General features: G+C 39.1%; 1 protein-coding gene across 1 annotated transcript in view; it reads right to left on the reverse strand.

Moving 5' to 3' along the window:
* LOC118481018 overlaps positions 1–20,351 on the reverse strand; it is a 30,961-nt gene extending 10,610 nt beyond the window's left edge. Inside the window, exon 1 of the mRNA XM_035976094.1 lies at positions 19,646–20,351. Coding sequence (XP_035831987.1) covers positions 19,646–20,351 — 706 coding nt within the window. The remainder of the gene's footprint in view (positions 1–19,645) is intronic.
* Between the last annotated feature and the right edge of the window lie 388 nt (positions 20,352–20,739).

The raw sequence follows: 20,739 nt of genomic DNA on the forward strand, positions 1-20,739 counted from the left end.
AAAGTTTCAGATCCAAATTCCTAGCCGTTTAGGAGAAATCTGAATTTTTCGGTCCGATATCGAGTGACATCACCTAATTCCGCTTGAAATCACTTGATTCCGCTCGAAAATACTTTAATTTCGCTTGTAAACAGTTAATTCCGCTCGAAACAGTTTGTGTTAGTTCAAGCGAAATTAGATTTCGTTCCAAATTACATCCTATTTTCGCTTGAAATTAAAACCGGTGATTCCGCTCGAACTCTTTGGCTTGATTCCGCTTGAGCATCAGATTTCGCTTGAAACTTTATTGCCTGATTTCGCTTGAGCTCATAATTGCGTGTGTCAGTTCACGTGATTAAAGATCATCGGTCCTGTTATAATTTTACGATAAAACTGATTGTCGGACTTTGTAAATGAAAATCTGAGATTTCAAGTTGTGAACATTAATTGTTGTCGGCCACTACTTGTTTCATTTAAAGAATTTGTTAACATATGTGAATTGCATATTATATCAGCCCATGTGTGATTGACTTTGAGGTCCAATCAAAATCAACTAAAACAATTCATAGGATTAAAGTTGACACTTGATTGTTTAGAGATTGAAGGGTTTGTCAGACTTTACATGTGAATTCAGTTTGTTGGCCAAGTTCAAAAGTTCCAATCATATTAGTATATTAGCGGCCCAATGAGATCCTTACTTTAATATTGTTGTCGGCTAAAATTGTTGTAAATTGATAATTCCCTACAAACGGCCCTATCATAATCGAGTGTCTCACGTTACATTTAGTTAGCGGCCCAATCAAAAGGTTTTCAGTTTGAAATTGAATGGCCCAATCACCTTTTGTTGACAATTAATTCAAGTTCAATTCACGGGAAAGTTGTTTTGCATCGAGATTGATCGGTCATTTAATCAATTTTATTGAAAACTTGATGTAATCACGTGTATAATAGGCATCTCGGCCCAATCACATTGTCGGTTCTTGCATGATTATTTGATAAAAATCACTATTTTGAATCTGTTCTGTCGAAAGTGTCGGTTCATTAATATCATTGGTTTAGTGAATTTGACGGCCCAATCGATTTTGTTGAAAATTTAATGATGTCGGACTAGTTGATTTTGAGGCCCAATCAGACTCATTTAACGTGAAGGCCCAATCAATCATTTTTTTTTTGTTGAAAATCATAACAAGTTATAAGTCTGTTCATTTGTTAGAGGCCCAATCAAAGGTTTTTAAGTTTGAAATTTGGTTGAGGTAAAAGTTCACTGGCCCATGTGACTTTCTTAGATAATCTCGGCCCAATCAAGTTCAAGTATTGTCAGTGACTCTTCTTTTATCAGCCCAATAAAATCAATCGATTCAAAAACAGTTGTTTGAACTAAATTGTTTGAATCAAGTTGATTGAGTTGTTGTTACACATTGCATGAGTACCTTGTGTCATTTGTAAGAGTCTAGTTTGTTTGAAGTTTTGTAATGTAAAGATTGTTTGATAGTAATTCAGGTTGTTTGTTTGAATTGTGTCAGTAGTCATTAAGTCACACTGTTCGGACAACAAGTAAATTGTTTGAGTTACAATCTGATTCAAAAGATTTTATGTGGTCAAAAGTTTAAGGTGCATCAAATCGAGTAACAATCTGTACAAGTTGCCACCTGATCCTAATCAGTTCTTTTTGTCTGTGTTTCAGGTAACTTGTCAAGTATTGAATACTCACCCGAGCGAATCCACATTCTAACCGTTGTCGCCTGATTTTTGCCACTAAATCGGATATTCATCTGATTCATTTGTTTGAGAGAGTGATTGAACTGATCTTAGATTGTGTGAATTTTTTGTATTGTTTGAAAATTCGTCTTTGAGAATCTTTCATTATCGAAACATGGGTTCTGAGATTTATATTGCACTGAACAAGTTTGATAATTTTACAGGTATCAAGGGAGAGTCTACAAAAGATTTGATTGAGAGGTATGCTAAGTTGTATAGAGAGATGAGAAATTTGAAAATTAACAAAATGAATGAGGAGTGGCTTGATAAGTTGGCGAATGCTTTACCAATTGATGTGTGGGGAACGTATTTGTTTGCTTGGAAGAAGAGCGGTGAATATTATAGTCTCAATTTGAGCTCGTTCGTCGAGAAGATTCAAGCTCAAGAACTTGAGTTCCAAAAGATTAGAAAATTGAGGTCTGATTCAAGAGAGAAGAGTAAAGCAGCAGCTGATGAAGCAAAATTCAAATCTAAGGAAATTGTTCAAGAGGTAGATGAGCAGGTTAAAGAAATTTCAGCTATCAAGGTTGAGAGGAAAGCTGAAGCTGTAAAGAGGACTGAGAAGTGCTCAAAATGCGAAAAATTCGAAGCAGACAATGTCAAAATCTTGAAGGATGTGGAGAGTTTAACATTGAAAATCAGTCATTTGAAGGATGAGAAAAGATCTGATGATAAACAGATTCTTGAAATGAGAGAAAATTATGAGAAATTGAAATATGAAAATGTCAAACTGTTGAGTAGTTTGGACAGTTTGACATTGGAAATCAAAAATTTAAAAGAAAAAGAAACAGAATTTCAAGATCAGATAAGAGTTTTTGAAAATGAAAAATCAAAAATGGAAAAAGATTTTCAAAGTCAAATCAAGATTTTAGAAGATGAGAGAGATATTTTTGGTAAAAATAATCTTGAAAAACAAATTGCAATCAATTCTCATCTTCAGAAAATCGTTAGAATTGAAAAAGAAGCTGAAATTGCTAGAAATAAAATTGCTGAGTTTGAAAAGAAGTTGAAAGGTTTTGTGACTTCTGCATCATATGTTTGTCCAGAACCGATCAATTCTGTTCCAATAAGTGACAATGTCACAAATTTTGACAAAGTCAAAATTGAAGATTGTGATGAGAAAACTGATGATGAAAATGAGAAAAATGAGAAAAAGAAAATATTTTTGAAATTAAAAGAAAACTTTCAATAAACTGTTCCGCAATCAACTGAAAAGGGTGAATGTTCTACGCAAAAACCTTTGAAGAAGAAAGTAGAACAGAAACAAAAAGTTAAAAATTCAGAAAATGTTCAAAACAAGAATAAAAGCTCATCAGTTCAATCATCGAATCAAGATAAAAAACCACAAAAATTGAAAAATCAAAACTCACAAAAAGTTGGTAATATGTGGTGCAGGTTTGACCACAGTACTTAAAAGTCAAATCCAGCTTTCCAGAGGAGTGCTGATTACCACAAAGCCAGACAATGCTATGATCTGAGTGTTTGGATTGATGGAGGAGATTGGTACGATAACAAGGTGTGTTACAACTGTGGTTTTCAAGGACACATTGCTGTTAACTGCCAGAGACAGAGATTTGAGACAAGAAGATGTTATGAATGCCAAATCAAAGGTCACATTGCCAGAGATTGCCCAATGAGATCAAATGAAAGATCGAGGGCTGCATCTCAGAAAAGGGTGATGAAATCAGTCAAAGTCAAAGAAAAGCCCAAGGAACTGAAAGTTTCAGAACAGAAAGTGAAAGAACAGAAAGTGAAGCTTTCACAAGGGCAAAAAGACAGACTGAGAAAGAAAAGAAAGAAAGCACGAGAGTATCTCGAAAGGATTTTGTCCTCGGGTACATCAGGAAAACCAAACAGCAGTTCTGATAAATCGTCTTGCTTTTCAAAGAATGATAAATCTTGCAAAACGAATTCATCAGATACAAATCTGAGGACAGTAGAGAAAGGAATTTTGAAGAAAGACAAAGTTGTTAATCAAAAGATTAACAAAACAAAGAAAGTGAAATTTTCACTTCTTGGCGATGAATTTGTTTCTTCGGAAACAAAGGAGCTACATGTCGGCGATGAATCTGGCTCTTCAAAGTCAGACAAGCCACATTCAGGCAATGATTTTGGTTCATCAAAACCAGAGGAGCCAGTTGTTGAGGTAAAAAATGAGAATTCTGGTCTAACAATGGATGATGCACATTTTCCACCATTGTTGAACAAGAATTCAAAAATTCCCAAGAAAGGTCAGGCTTGGGTAGATCTTTTCAAATGAAAAACCTGACTTGCCGGAACTCCCAGGTTGGTAATTAGGGAGTAGGAATCGGCATCTTTCTTGAGAAATTCACAGGTTGGTAACTGTGATATTTCGACTTACAAGTGGTTAATCAAGGACATTAAGTTGTACTTGATTTAACTATCTTACAAATGGTATGAATATTGGAAATTATTTTTGTGATAAACTTACAAGTGGTTGAAAACAATTTCATGAATTAAACCCCATGTTTGTGAAACGACACACAAAACTAATTTTCCGGAAAAACCATTTTGATTAAAACAAACTTAAGTGTTTTGAAATCATAATGGGAAAATAGTTTGTTGTCAGGGGGAGTTCTGATTGTTTACGCCAAGTGGATGGAGAATTGAAGCAATTCTCGTCAAGTTGTCACTTTACTTTGTACAGTTTATTGTTTTCAAATTTTCCCAGAAAATCAAAATTGAAACATATTTTGATTTTCGGGGGAGAAAAATTTTAAAAAAATTAGAAAATTTGAAAATATCAAAAACATTGAAAAATCAAAAATGAGTTTTGTTAAGACAAGAGGAAATGATTGTACATCAATGGACTAGCACAGCACGTTAAAGAAATGAAATGTCAAATGTGATAAACGGTCTCACTAAAGATGTGACGATAGGCTCAGCTAGACTAGTAGATTTGCGATAATGATACAAACTTAAATGAAAAAGCCTAGTTCTAGTGGGAAACGCGGTTGAAAGCATAGTACTTAGTTTTGTCCTTCTTGATTGTGTACCTACTCAGTAATCGCTGAATGCAAAGAGCATAAAAACCGGTCAGTTTGTGAACTTTCACAACTTGCTGAAAAAGTCACTGTGATTGTGCATTTCATTTTGCAAAGATTTAAACTTGTTTTATTTCTTTATTTTGTTTAAGCATTGGACATCCTCTGCGTATACGTGAGTATCGACCTGGATGTTATTGCCTAAACGTTCTGCTTTATTTTCTTTGGTGTTTCGTTTAAGCTTTGGACCTCCTCTGCGTATACGGGAGTATCAACCTGGTGGTTAAAGCCTAAACAATTTCAGCTTGTTTTATTTTCTTATTTTGTTTAAACATTGGACTTTCTCTGCGTATACGGAAATATCGACCTGATTGTTAATGTTTAAACATTCTGCTTTGTTTTCGCACATATCACAGTTGATGAAAGTTTAAAGGCATTACTTGAGTTAGTGTATTGCATGTTGAGGGGATATGCTGAGATTGTGGGGTCTATAAGAATTTAGTGCAAAAATTAATATACCTTAACGTATCGGTAAGCATTTTCGAAAGTTTTTAGATTGAGCTTAAGAGAACAACTACATCGTCAATCTATGTGAATCGTTTAGAACTTAATATGTTTAAAGCTTAATGGTGCTAGTGATTTGTCTTAAAAACTGATATGATCCTCTTTCACAAACTCACAAAAATAGTGTTTGTACATATTTTATTTCTACGTTTAAATTTTGTTTTTGCACTTATGTTTCATATTATTGAAAAAAAATCCAAAAAGATTTTCGACAACTGATGTTGAAAAGCTGATATTCAAAATCTCAAAGGCTAAACAAGATGAACAATTGGTTTGGTTAAGATTATGAGAAGTTGGAAGATAATCCTCAAATGTTTAGATGATTCATTAATTTGAATCACAATATTGTGTGTTATATGTTTGAGAATTTTGAGTGAATTCTTTTAGAGTCAAAACTATTTTGTCTTACGAGAGGTTGAGATGTGTAGGTTTCTGATTCTGTTGTATACGGAAATCCAGGTGTCGATCCCAAAAGCACGGAAGCTTGACGAAAGGGGGAGCCTGCAGAAAGAGACTACCGAGAGGGGGAGCAACGGAAGCTCGAAGACAGATCCACGAGGAATCTGTTCGAGAAAGAGAAAGACAATACGCTACGAGATTGACTGCGGCAATATCCAAGGGGGAGTCTGTTAGTGCAGTAATGTCTATCGCCTTCGTCAATCCGAGCCGTAGTGAGAAACCGAAGAAATCGAGCTTATATTGTAATATTTAGATAGAATTAGCAAGGTGGCATTTTGGTAATTAATGAGAAGTCTCATTAATTCCAAGGGGTATATATAGGAGAGTTATGTCATAGTTTAGAAGACTTTTGCTCATTGTGACTTTTAGGAGATTCAAGCTTAGAGAGAGAAAGTCTAGAGAGAGAAAGTTCTCTCCACGTGATTCTTGCATTGTACACGTCATCTTATTCAATAGAATCCCGGTTCTAGTACGTTCTTGTGTGTTCGGTCACGCACGTTCACGGTTTTCGCACGTCGAACGTTCGTTACGCAATCGTACGGTGTCAAAACCGATCCTCCAATTATTCATCCTTGCAATCTTTTGCTGTTCAAGATCTTGACCCTCAATCTTCTCGATGAACTGAGAAATCGTCAAACCATCATATTCTTCGGTGTTTTTCTAGACCATCAAATATGTACCCCACTCTTTCTGAGGTAAAGCGTCAGCTAACTTGTCAACCCATTCATCTCGATCTTTGGTTATACTTAACATAGACATAGATCGCACTAAGTGGCAATATCTTTCGATTAATTTCTTTGTATCTTCTCCTGGCAAACTGGTGAAACGATCAAATTCTTTCTTAAGCAATGCCTTTTTACTCTTAATCATCTTCTCACTTCCCTCATACTTGGTTTTAAGAGCATCCCATATTGATTTAGAAGTTTTGTCATGTTGAAGTAATACAAAGATGTCTTCTTTAATGGCTTGCTGAAGTAGACTAATCATCATCTTTTCAGCTTTGTACATATCTCGTTCTTGGTCACTGAATTCCGATATTTCTTTTTTAACTCGCAACTCTGTACGTGGTAGAACATACTTCTTCAAAATACACTCTCATGATCTCAGATGGTTAGCTTGAACCCAGTTTTCAAATCTATCTTTCCATCCATAATACTCTTCAATGCTCATTAGCTTCGGGGGTTGTGCAATGTTCCAGTTTCGTTTTCCAAATTCATGTTCTGAGCAATGGAAGCCGGTGTAGTCGGGGATGTTGCGAACGCGTTGTAAAATTCTTCACTCATGATTTTGTAACACGTTTTTCAAAAACTGCACTCTTCAAGCGAAATTACTACTTCAAGTGAAATAAGGTCTTCAAGCGGAATCACCTGAAATACCAACTTCAAGCGAGATCAAAGTTTCAAGCGGAATAATAATTACAAACGGAATCACTTGATTTCGCTTGAATTTCAAGCGGAATATCGTTTGAAGCGAAATCACTGATTTCGCTTGAAAATTTTCAAGCGGAATAACGACAACTCAAGCTGAATAACAGATTTCGCTTGAAATTTCAAGCGGAATATCAATTTTGAAGCGGAATCAGGAGGTGTTCATTCGAGCGGAATCACAATTTTGGTAAATTTTAGTCATTTTTAGGCTGAATTTTATGCTGAAACTCTCAAGGGTTTGTTATTATGCAGTTTTACACTATCTGTGAGAAAATGAGCCAATTTTAACCATAAAAACTTGTTAATTTTGAAAAGAAGGTGTAGAAAACAGAAATTGTGAGCTGAATCGGTAAGAACTCCTCCTCCTGAGCTCTGATACCATTTGAAGGATCGTGTAATGACCCAAACGAGTCGTTCAGAGGAGTTTTTATCTGTTTCAGAGGCGGAAACTTAGAAACAGACTTTGAAACAGGTTGCAATTCACTTTAAACACCTTTCTGATTGATGTAACACTGATTACACGCAGAAAACAAACCGGCATCACCTCGGTATGAAAACGCAGAACTGTTCTACATGATTTCGCTTGAACCACCTATATATAGTGCATGAGGTTCCGCTTGAAAGTGACAGGAACCATTTCAAGCGGAATCAATTGAATGTGATTTCGCTTGAAATAGTCACTTGTTATTTCAAGCGAAATCATCATGTTCAAGCGGAATCTCCCTAATTTACACATAAATCTGCTATTTTCTCGAACAACGTGCCGTGATCTAACATATCTAGTTACAAGACTCGATACCAGAAGAAGACGACAGATGTATGCACCAACACGTTTGATTTGGTGGATTCTACTCCTCCAAGAATTTGACATTGAAATTAAAGACAAAAGAGGAGCAGAAAACACCGCAGCAGATCATCTTTTGCGCTTAGAAGACCCAGCTTTGGAGGCAATCATGGATGAGCAAATAAATGAAAATTTTCCAACGGAGTCCCTGGAAATGGTGGAATACAGAGAAGAACCATGCTACGCCGACTACGCTAACTACCTAGCTATGGTATAGTCGCGAAAGGTTGGCCACATCATCAAAGAAAGAAATTCTTTGCTGATGTGAAGCATTATTTTTGGGAAGATCCTTATCTTTTCAAAATGTTTGCCGATCAACTCATCCACCGATGCGTACATGGTAGTGAAGCAAGAAGAATTCTCCGCCATTGTCATGAAGGTCCATACGGAGGACATCATGGTGCCGCTAGTACCGCACGAAAGGTATTTGATTCAGGATTTTATTGGCCAAGCATTTACAAAGACGCCCAAAGTATTGTCAAGACATGTGATGCTTGCCAGAGAAAAGGTAATATTTCCTCCAAAAACTAAATGCCACAAAATGGCATTCTTGTTTGTGAAATCTTTGATGTGTGGGGACTCAACTTTATGGGAACCTTCCCACCGTTAGGAAACAAATATATACTTGTGGCGGTAGATTACTTGTCTAAATGGGCAGAGGCCGAGGCACTTCCAACAAATGATGGAAGAGTCATGGTAAGATTTCTGAAAAAAATTATTCTCTCGTTTTGGAACACCTAAAGCATTAATAAGTGATAGAGGTACCCATTTTTGTAACCATCAACTTGAAATTTTTTTAACAAGATATGGGGTCTATCGTCGGGTCTCAACATCATATCACCCTCAAACAAACGGACAACCCGAAGTGACTAATAGAGGTTTAAAACGAATACTCAAAAAAAACCGTAGGGTTAAATAAAAAGGAATGGACCGATAAATTAGATGATGCTTTATGGGCTTTTCGAACTGCTTATAAAACTGTCACACACTGGCATTTGCGAAAGCTGGGTTTATTTGGTGTGACTTCTTAATACCATAGCATAATCACAACAATGCTATATGAAAATAAAACCATGATAGTCATCCATTCATCAAGTTTTAAAAGTTATCACAACAACATTGTTTAAAAAGTCGACACTTAGAAAAAGTTACAACATGACATAATTTAAAATATGTTCACATGACACAATCATAAGACATGAATAAAAACACAGTTTAAGACTTGTAACCCGTCCAGGCAAGGGTCACATTTCCTAAACTCGGATGACATCATTATTCCTTACGCAGCTTGACGTGAATGCATACCTTGCCAGATCCACTAATTTCCTGAAATACATGTAGTTTGAAAAATCAACAAAAAGTTGAGCGAGTTCATGTAAAAGTGAGTAAGTATAAACCTTTAAAGTATGTATAAAAGTCCCTGGTATGTAGCAATAAGGAAAAAGAGATCACCAATGGGTTGCAAAGCCACTGGTATGTGTGAGAAAGTGCAGGGAAACTCAAACCTAGCAAAATTGTTACTAGGCTTCGGCTGGAAGACACAGTCACCTCTATGGGCCGTCCCGGCCTCACGGGTGTGGGCTCGCTACACCCAAATAGATCTATCACTCTTGTGTCCCTCGGTCCTAACAACGAGGATTAATGGCCTCAAGCGTTGTACCCACCCCTCACATGATCTAGTAGTATAAACCCTCCCTACGCTAACCATACCATGTAATAAATGTTTGTAATAATTGTCCCATGTATTTCACCCCCGAAGTATAAAACTGAAAACAGTAAAGAGAAAAAGGGGGACATGAACTCACAGAAGTGCGTATCTTGAAACGTCAATCTCCAACTCAATCTGCTGCGTGACGACCTACACGTACTAATGCCTATTAGACGGATGGCTGTGCCTTAGCTTAGGGTTTAACGTTCTTGGAAAGATAGTTAGGCAACTATTTCGTATTCACACTTCTTATTTATTTTATAAGTATATTCCTTCCCAAGGATGGGGGTTTTTATACATGCACACGTTATAATTCCGAAAAATATATTTTTAATCACTTGTCTAAAACATTTTAATTCCAAAATATATATATATTTTCCCAAAAATATTATATTTTACCTCATACATTTTCCAAAATAATACTTTATCAAAATATACATATAAGAGTATTTTTCCAAAATACTACATAAGTTACGTTTTAGCGTGTCGTAAGGCAATAATACTTGTGTAACTTTAAATATTTACTTTGTGAGAGCGTTGGTATTATTTCGGAGTTGTAATTTCATGATATTTTCAAGTTATATTATTTTTACGCTAAAAATAATATATCTAGTGCACAGAATAACAAACAATCACACAAGCGTTTTATTATAAAATATATATTTTAAATATATATTTATCAAATTTTATTTACGAAAATCCACCTCCGGTACTTGGTAATTTTTTTTGGAATAAAAGTCATGGCGAAGTTTATTTTGAAAACCAAGTTAAAAATACATTTGCAAACATTTGTTAGAAAAATATTTCTAAGTGTTGAAATTCTAGAAAAATTTCGCCAGAGTTTCCTTTGTAAATGGAGGTGTCCATACTTTTTAGCATATCATTTTCTTTTGTAAAATCATTCAAACAATCATCAGCCAACAATATATAATCTCTAATTACCAAACTTGACAAAAATAAGCATAAATCATAAACTTATGAACTTGAAAGTTTATAAAAACAAGTAGTAACTTACTAGCATAATTAGTAAGTCTTGTTACCTTTAAAAATGTGATTAGTTTCTTAAAAGCTTTATTTTTAAAGGATTTGAACATTTACAACTTCTAGTCATGATTTACAAAAATATTTCTTTGTGAAATTTTCTTGTTACACAAGTGTTTATACACTTGTTTACTTACTAAAAATGTGTTTAGTTCATATAAGATCCGAGTTTTAACAAAACTTATTCCTTCCACTTGGTTCTTTCGAAAAACCACTCATAGATCTTTAGATCTACAAGTTTATAACTTTATTTTCCAAGAAATCACTTATTTGTTCAAGTTCAAAGTTCATGTGTGGATGATTCCATCATCCACAACATCTTTAACCTTCACATCTTGCTAGTTCATGTCTTTAAACATGATCTAGCAAGTCCATGTGATGAATCATCTCATTTTTACTAACAAATAACATTCAATAATCATAACAACACAAGAACAACACGATTTTGTCATCACTTAACACTACTTCATTACTTTATCCATTCTTCATCCTTTATGTTTCAAGACTTGTTTAAGTTCTTAGAGTTTCTTAATATTTTATCATTCTTTCAACTATTAACCACCAAAAATAAGAACAAGATGAAGATTTAAAGCACTTACTACTAGCACAAGGCTAGGGGAGTTTCAAAGCGTAAAAGTGGTGGATAAAAGAAAACAAGAGCGGTCCTTGAGCTTTCGAGTGCACCAAGCTTACTTGTTGGACCTCTTGCACCTTTGGATGAGTGTAGATTGCTTGAACAAGACTTGAAGGTGGTGGTATGGTGGTGATAGGGTGGCGGCCGAACAAGGGGGAAAGGAAGAGAAGTTTGCAAGTGTTGTGATGGTGGTGATGAGTTCTCTATGACCCTAAGTGTTAATTTATAAACCAAGTTCTTGTTTATCCGACATGTATTATGTCCTTTAATCCACCAACATCCACAATATAGTAATGGAAAGAAATGTGGGGATGTCCCCACATCCATGTTCGTCGAAGGGGGGGGGGTATGGGGTTGGGTTGTAATGTTAAGGTTACAAATCTAGTTAGAATCTAGTTAGGATTTTAATGTTTAGTTAGTGTATTATTGTATGTTATGTAATATAATGTGTGTTAGGGTGTTCGGGGACCCTAACTAGCTCAGAAAAGTAAAAACAATGTGTTTGACAATATTTTTATGTTCCGGGTAAAGTCCGGTTGTTCAGTTGGGCGTTGATCCGTTAAAGTGCTAAATTAGTCTTTAAAGTGTCTTTTATATTATTTTTAGTGACACGATAAATTCCCAACACTTTGGAAAGTATCTAGGACTATTTTACCAAGTTTTTGCACTTTACTAGCATTGTTAAATGCTGAATTTTGTTTATTTAGTGCAGAATTCTGCACTTAAAGTATGTTTTAGGCACTTCCGGGCACTATAACTATCTCCTAGTGACGCAGTTTTATGGTCCTCACCTCCCTACACTCCCTACTAGTGTAGTATTCTAACTCTGGCTCATACTGGCCTCAATGACATTGTCTGTCTATGTGCTGGCATTGTCAGCATGTCTCTGGGTTATCCGTTTAGTGTGCTAACTGTGCTTTGTGCATCAAGTTTGTCACTAATGTTTGTGTGTAAATAATAGACTGAGAGTATAAAACGTGGTGCATGTGTATGTATGTAACAGAAAACAGAAAGCAGTTTAATCACAGTTGTAATCAAGCACAATCATTAAGCATAAATTAATTATTAATTAATTGTACGGATACCTGGAATTGTGAGGGTTGTCACAAAAACAACAATAGGTACAACCCCATATAAGCTCATCTATGGAAAAAGCTGTCATTTGCCAGTAGAAATTGCACACAAAGCCTACTGGGCAATTAAAAATGTAAACTTAGATTTAGAATTTGCCGGTAAAAATCGATTTTGTCAATTAAATGAATTAGACGAACTAAGGAATTATGCATATTCTAACTCCGAAATTTATAAGGAAAGAATGAACAACTTGCATGATAAACACATTAAACCTAATGAATTTCAAGTAGGAGATCAAGTTCTATTGTTTAATTCACGACTTCGATTATTTCCTGGTAAATTAAAGTCTAGGTGGTCAGGACCTTTTTCCATCACCCATATTTTCCCACGCGGTGCAGTAGAAATTAAATCTCGGAATGGAATTCCATTCAAAGTCAATGGCCAACGGCTGAAGCTCTATCAAGGATTCATTGAGGATGAGGAGGAAGAAATCTCGCTTCAAACGATCGAAGAATGAAAGCATCAACATCATACCTGGTAAGTTACAAACAAACGGGTTGACATCTAAATCGGTAAGTCTTCTAACCAAGTTTTTGGGAAACAAGGGCACTCACACGAGCACTAAAAAAATTAAAATTGCCCGCCCATGGGGCCGTGCTCAGCGAGCACGGGGCCATGTCCACGCAATTGTCGGAATAAAACCCCCTTTTCAACACAGTTTCTTCATTCCACACGCCCCGTTTCCCTGAAAACTCACTGGTTCAGGCGATTCTTCTGCAAGATTTTGACGTCTCCTCTACTTCTAACAACATCAAGGTACGATTCTATCATTATTAGTAGTTAGATTAAGCATTTGCATGTAGTTTAACATCAAGATTTGGGAAAAAAATCTAGGGTTCTTCAACTTGAACCGGATCGAACCTCAAGTTTTTGCATAAATCTGTTAGCATTAGTTTAGATACATGTTATAGGAAGTAAATCAAGTTGTATTGTTTGTAGATTTGCCCGATTTCTCACAAAAACCTCAAACCCTTGTGTTTGAACCGAAAAAGATAAAATTTAAGGGGTAAATGGTTTGTTTTGAGAAAAATGGCACTTGGGGTTTCATTTTCGGGGAAAACCGCCCCTACTGGACCAAAAATTTTCAAGTTTTCAGAACCGGGTCGAAAAATGGAAATTTGGGTAAATAGACGCCTGGACACGGGGTCGTGCTCGCTGAGCCCAGGGGCGTGTCCAGCCAAAATCAGTCCAACTCGGGGCGTGTCCACGGAACATGGGGGCGTGTTCAGTCGACTGTTTTCAGTTTTCTCCGAATTTCTCACTGTTTCTTGCTAATATTTTGGTGTTTCCTTTCAGATGGCCAAGAAATTCACTCGATTCAATGCTAGCGAGATGGCGGCTCAAGCTCGTTATGACGTGTTACGGTAGAGGTGACGAGGAAAAGACGTAGCTGCTCCATTAAAACCGTTTTCAAGTGTCTTTTTATGTCATTCATCATTGGGACGTTTTCTCTGCATAATGGGGGCGATTTTGGCTAGTTCTTCTTGGTTCCAAACATTTCTAAACAATTGGTTTGTGTGTTCGATTCATATGAACATTAATCGTTGTGTGATGATGATGTACCAAGTCATGAGTGGCTAAACTTGTGGGGATCATCCTAGATGTAAGGTTTGCATTTGAAACACTATGTTCGTGCTTGAATTTCTAGAATAATAACTTTGAATATCTGTTTGAGTTATTATGGTGTTTGAATGTTTGTTTGTAAAGTGTTGATTTTTGTTTGATGTTAATCTAAACCATACGTTCTTGGTGCCATTGGCAATCGAGATATCATGGGAGGGATTAGGGTTGGATAATTATCAATTGATCATCGGGTAATAACCTCGCATTTTATAATCCGAGTACTTAGTTCCCTTTCATCACAAATAAATAATCAAACATGAGCCATGGAATGTATCATGAACGCCATTAAGTTCAGCAGGTAAGTCCAATTTGTATGCTACAAGCCCAATCCTTTTCAGGATTCTGAATGGGCCAATGTAGCGCGGATTCAACTTTCCACGCTTCCCAAAGCGTGCCACTCCCTTCCAGGGTGAAACCTTCAATAGAACCATATCTCCCACCTCAAATTCTAGAGGTTTCCTTCTTCGGTCCACATAACACTTTTATCGATCGCGAGCCGCCTTGATGCGTTCTCGGATCTGTGCAATCTTGTTTGTGGTTTCCTGGACCACTTCCGGGCCAACTAGTTGTCTATCACCTGCGTCAGCCCAATAAATCGGTGATCGACATTTGCGCCCATAAAGAGCTTCGAACGGTGCGGCTTGAATGCTTGCATGATAACTGTTATTTTATGAAAACTCGACCAGTGGTAGGTGTGTATCCCAACTTCCACCTAAATCCATTACGCAAGCTCGCAGCATATCTTCTAAAGTATGAATCGTTCGTTCACTCTGTCCATCAGTTTGCGGGTGAAAAGCTGTATTCAGATTCAGCTGAGATTCGAATGCTTCTTGAAAGGATTGCCAAATCCTTGACACAAATCTTCCGTCTCTATCTGAGATGATTGAGAGAGGCACTCCATGATGTGCAACGATCTCTCTCATGTATATCTCAGCTAATTTGCTCGTGTTGTCTTTTTCCCTGATGGGCAGGAAGTGCGCAGATTTCATTAGACGGTCTACTATTACCCAAATCGTATCGTGGCCTTTGGGAGTCCTTGGCAGTTTTGTTATGAAATCCATCGAAATCTGTTCCCATTTCCATTTGGGTATTTCAGGTTGCTGCAGTAGACCTGAAGGCTTTTGGTATTTAGCTTTTACCTTGGCGCACGTTACACATTTACCAACATAAACTGCAACATCGCCCTTCATCCTTGGCCACCAGTAGAAATCCTTAAGTTCCTGGTACATCTTATCCGCTCCTGGATGAATTGAGTACCGTGACTTGTGAGCTTCATCGAAAATAACCTTCCTCAATCCACCAAACAGAGGAACCCAAATCCGTTTCATGAAGCATAAAGTTCCCTCCTCGTTTGGCACCAACTGCTTCTCCATCCCACGGAGATATTCATCCTCAACATTCCTTTCTTTGGGAGCTTCTTTCTGCGCGGCACGAATGCGCAATGAGAGATCTGTCTGGACAATCATTTCCAAAGCTCTAACCCTTATGGGCTTGATCCTTTCCTTCCGACTTAGGGCATCGGCAACCACATTCGCCTTCCCTGGATGATACTTGATCTCGCAGTCGTAGTCGTTCAACAGTTCAACCCAGCGTCTTTGTCTCATGTTGAGCTCCTTTTGGTCGAATATGTGCTGCAGACTCTTATGATCCGTGAAGATTGTACACTTCGTACCATATAAGTAGTGTCTCCAGATCTTCAATGCAAATACCATCGCGCCTAATTCCAAGTCGTGCGTGGTATAATTCTTCTCATGAACCTTCAGGTGGCGAGAAGCATATGCTATAACTTTCTGTCGTTGCATCAACACGCAACCCAAACCTTGACGCAAGGCGTCACAGTATACCACGAAGTCATCCGTTCCTTCGGGTAACGATAAGATTGGTGCATTACAAAGCTTGTCCTTCAACAACTGAAACGCTTCTTCTTGTTTGTCTCCCTAATCGAACTTCTTGTCTTTCTGGGTGAGGGAAGTCAAAGGTTGAGCGATTTTTAAGAAATCCTCAATGAACCTTCGATAATAACCAGCCATACCTAAGAACTGTCGGATTTCGGTTGGCGTCTTTGGAGTTTCCCAGTTCTTTATCGCTTCGATCTTTGTTGGATCCACATGGATTCCATTTCCATTAACCATATGTCCAAGAAATTGGACTTCGCGTAACCAAAACTCGCACTTCGAGAACTTGGCATACAACTTCTCCTTTTTAAGTAGCTCCAAGATAGCTCTTAAATGCTATTCGTGCTCATCCTTCGTCTTCGAGTAGAGCAAAATATCATCGATGAACACAATCACGAACTTGTCGAGGTACGGCTTACAAACTCTGTTCATCAAATCCATGAAAACGGCTGGCGCGTTTGTCAACCCAAACGGCATTACCAAAAACTCGTAATGTCCATAATGAGTTCTAAAAGCAGTCTTGAGAATACTTTCCTCTTGAATTCTCAACTGATGGTAACCTGATCGCAAATCGATCTTTGAGTAGAAACTTGAACCTTGCAGCTGATCAAATACGTCATCAATTCTTGGTAGAGGATATCTATTTTTGATAGTCAACTTGTTCAGTTCCCGGTAGTCGATACACATACGAAAACTACCATCCTTCTTCTTAACAAACAAAACTGGAGCTCCCCAAGGTGAGAAGCTTGGTCTGATGAATCACTTGTCTAACAACTCTTGAAATTGCGTCGACAACTCCTGCATCTCCGAAGGCGCAAGTCGTTAGGGTGCCTTAGCCACAGGCGCGGCGCCTAGAACTAAGTCAATGTGGAACTCGACTTGTCTTTGCGGCGGTAATCCTGGCAAGTCTTCTTGAAAAACTTCAGGATATTCCTTTATGACTAGAATGTCTTCGATCTTCGGCTCAGCGGCTTCTTTATCCATGATGTGTGCCAAGAAGGCAACACACCCCTTCTGTAAACACTTCCTAACTTTCAGACAGCTAATGATTCTTAGGGGCGTATCGCGCTTCTCTCCGTGAACCACAATCGTTTCTCCATCTTCTATTGGGATGCGAATGGTCTTTTCGTGACACACAATTTCGGCTTTGTTGCTTGACAACCAATCCATCCCTACTACCACGTCGAAGCTTCCCAACTCGACTGGTAGTAGATCCAAAGTGAACTCGCGTTCTCCCAGCTCAATTACGCAACCTCCGACAACTTCATTTGTTTCAACTAGCTTCCCATTAGCCAATTCAATTGAGTACGGTACATCTAACTTACTAGCAGTTAACCCAAGCATATTCTTAAATTCTAACGATACAAAGCTATAGTCGGCACCAATATCAAACAGAACAGATGCAAAGCGTTGATTTATAGGGAACGTACCAGTGACAACGTTGGGATCTTGGCGCGCTTCCCTTGCTCCAATGTTAAACACTCTTACACGGGCTTGATTCAGCTTCGGGCATTCCCTCTTAAAGTGCCCAACTTCTCCACAATTGAAACAGCCCGGTCCTCGACCATTACCACCTCTGTTTCCAGCTTGAGTGTTGTTTTGGTTGCGATTTCCATTCCCAGCTTGATTCGCAACATTCCCACGATTTCCATTTCCGCCATTTCCTCCTTGTTGGCGGTTTCCATTTCCATTCCCACAACCTCGATTACCAACGCGCCCAACACCAGTTCCGGCCCAACACGTATCCTTCGTGTGGCCGTTCCTTCCACATGATTCACACTTCCTCAATCTGCATTGACCAGAATGATGGCGCTGGCATGTGTCGCACTTGGGGAGAGTGCCCATATAACCTTTTCCTTTGTTCTCAACACCGGTTGCAGCTCTGGCTGGTGTGCTTGATTCACCCTTCTTGTTCACATTGCTGGTACCTTGCTTGAAGTTGGAAAATTTCCTTTTGTTTTCACCAGACGACTCCACATGAGTCTCTTTCTTCTTCTGCTCGGTAACTGAAAACTTGTTCAATCAGACAACTTCCTCAGTAAGAGCCACACTGAGATCTATGGCTTCTGTGATGGTTGCGGGCTTGGATGTAGTAACCATACTCATGATCTGAGGGGCCAATCCCCAGATAAAGCGCTCAACACGTTTAAACTCAGGTGTGACCATGTACGGCACTACATGGGACAAATCGTGAAATCTCTGAACATACTCTGCAATCTTGGGACCTTCCATCTTCAGGTGCCAGAACTCAGTCTCTAGCTTCTGAATTTCAGCACGTGAGCAGTACTTCCTTCTCATGAGCTCCTTCAACTCATTCCATGATAACGCATAAGAAGCAGCTTCACCTAAAGTTTGCACTTGTAGATTCCACCACGATAGGGCTCCATCCAGAAACAGCCCTGAGATGTAGGTCACTTGTTGCTCGGGATCACACTTGCTCATTCTAAGGACAGATTCAGTCTTTTCAGCCCACCTAACAAACGCAACAGCACCTCCTGTGCCGTCAAAATTCACAGGCTTGCAATCGAGAAATTGCTTGTAGGTGCACCCTGCACATATGTTAGAATTTACAAATGGTATTAGCGAACGTGCTATGAATATCCATATGTATCATAGTATATCTCAAACGACTTAACATTACCATTGGGTGGATTGTTATTGCCATGGTTGTGCGAGATATTTTCACTTGTTTCTGCATGAGAGGCAGCGTATTGTGCGATAGCTACAACAATGATCCCTTGGAGTTCCGCCTCATTAATGGGCATGCGCGGGTCACGTCTTGGAGGCATCTTCTAAAAGATGTTTCACATTGGTCAGGTCATAGTAAGTAAATAGTATGCGTACGTAATAACATTCACCAATCACATAACATCACATGTTATAAAATTAAAACAATTAATCCAACAACGCATATAATCAGTATACTGCGATTGTGCTATCATAAAATCAAGACCACAATACAATGTTTACAAGTTTTATAACTGTATCGTACATCAAAAGTGACTAAGGGCCACATCGCCCTTGTCTGAACTATCTAGTCATCTACAACAACCAAAAACTAAACATCAAAAGTCATGACATTAAAATGCGGTCTTCAAGATGCTGTATAGTCGGCACAATTGCGGTCTTCTCACCAAAAGCCTACCTACATCGAACCAAAATGCCTATGCCGATGGCGGAGGAGGAGGAGGAAAACGAGAGAAAAGCAAGCGACGCATATGTAACCAATCCTCCTCTAAAGCACGACAGACGCGCAACCAATATGCAATCTGTTGCTCAGATGTCAAGAAACGAACGTCTGAATCAGGGGAAAGTGGACGAGGAGTGTGTGGTGCTGCAAATGGGGTCTGACAATGGCAAGGTGGTCGTGGAGCTCTCTCTAACTCCTGAATACGACGTGTCAATGCATGCTGCTGTATCATCAAGGATGTAAGTATGTCCTCCGTAGAGTACCCAACATGGTACGGGTAGTACGGATCAGACAATGGCATGATAGGGGGCGTAGTCCATAAAAATGGCTCGCTCGATGGTATAAAAGATGGTGCAGTAGGTGGTGCAACATGAGGAAACTGACATGTGAACGGAAAAGGTGATGACAACATGGGTGGAGCAGAAACAGGCGGCTGCCTCGATGACCCCTCTCCAGGACGAGGTGGCGGTATGTCCTGGAGGAACGTAATGGGAAGATAAGTGCGATGAGCGTCTGTGGTGTGTGGGGGAAACAATGGGATATCAGTGGGTGCAGAAACGGGTGCTACTGGGGGAGTGACAGGCAGCACAAACGGTGGGTTATCGTCGTCGTCATCGATCCACCCGTTGCGGGTGTCGGCATAACGAGGGTCTATGTGAGCAGCAAAAGGTGCACGGTCAAACAGTACCGGCATGGGATCTGGTAATGGTGCATCAACAACAAGATCATCCATCAAGGGTGGAGCAACAACGGGAAGATCAACAATGGGTATATCATCAACAAGAGGTGCAATGGCTGGTGCACCCATATCAGGCGGTGCATCGGCTGGGGCATCATCAAGAACAGGGTCATGGTCAACAATAGGCTCGGGGGCCATGACGGGCTCAGGATCAACTAGATCCATGTCAAAATCAGCAGGGATGTCAAACAAAGGATCAATAGGAGCTACGGGTGCCTCTAAGGGCTGGTCCATGTGAATAAACTCGATATCCTGCTCAGGATCGAAGTCAGGGGGAAAGGTTGGATCAAGATCATCATCGACCTCGTGGTCAAACACGAACTCGTGTGAGGGACCAGGTGCAGCTGACATCACCAAGTCGGGGTCGGTGTCAGGAGAGTGATGCTGCACTCCCTAGTCGTGCAAAGACGCAGATGCCACAGACTCAAATGAATCTGGGACAGGTGAACCAACAGGAGGCTCCTCTACAGGGGCCTCAGCAATGGGAAGAATAACGTCAGCATCAATAGGGGCCCCACCCTCATAGTCATCCTCAGGCGGACCCTCCTCGAACAGATCAATGTCATCATCAGATAAGACATCGAGTGGCGCATCCACCATAGGGAAAGCAGCAAGCGGAATGGGAGCAGGGATCACCGCAAGAGGTAAATCCCCGGCAGGAATGCCATCAGCAGGCTCAACTCCGATGTCTTGCAGCGCGAAGGGCTGAAAATCGTCGTCATCTGTACTCGTGGTGTCT

The sequence above is a fragment of the Helianthus annuus genome, chromosome 8, assembly GCF_002127325.2.
Source record: "Helianthus annuus cultivar XRQ/B chromosome 8, HanXRQr2.0-SUNRISE, whole genome shotgun sequence".
Taxonomy (NCBI): domain Eukaryota; kingdom Viridiplantae; phylum Streptophyta; class Magnoliopsida; order Asterales; family Asteraceae; genus Helianthus; species Helianthus annuus.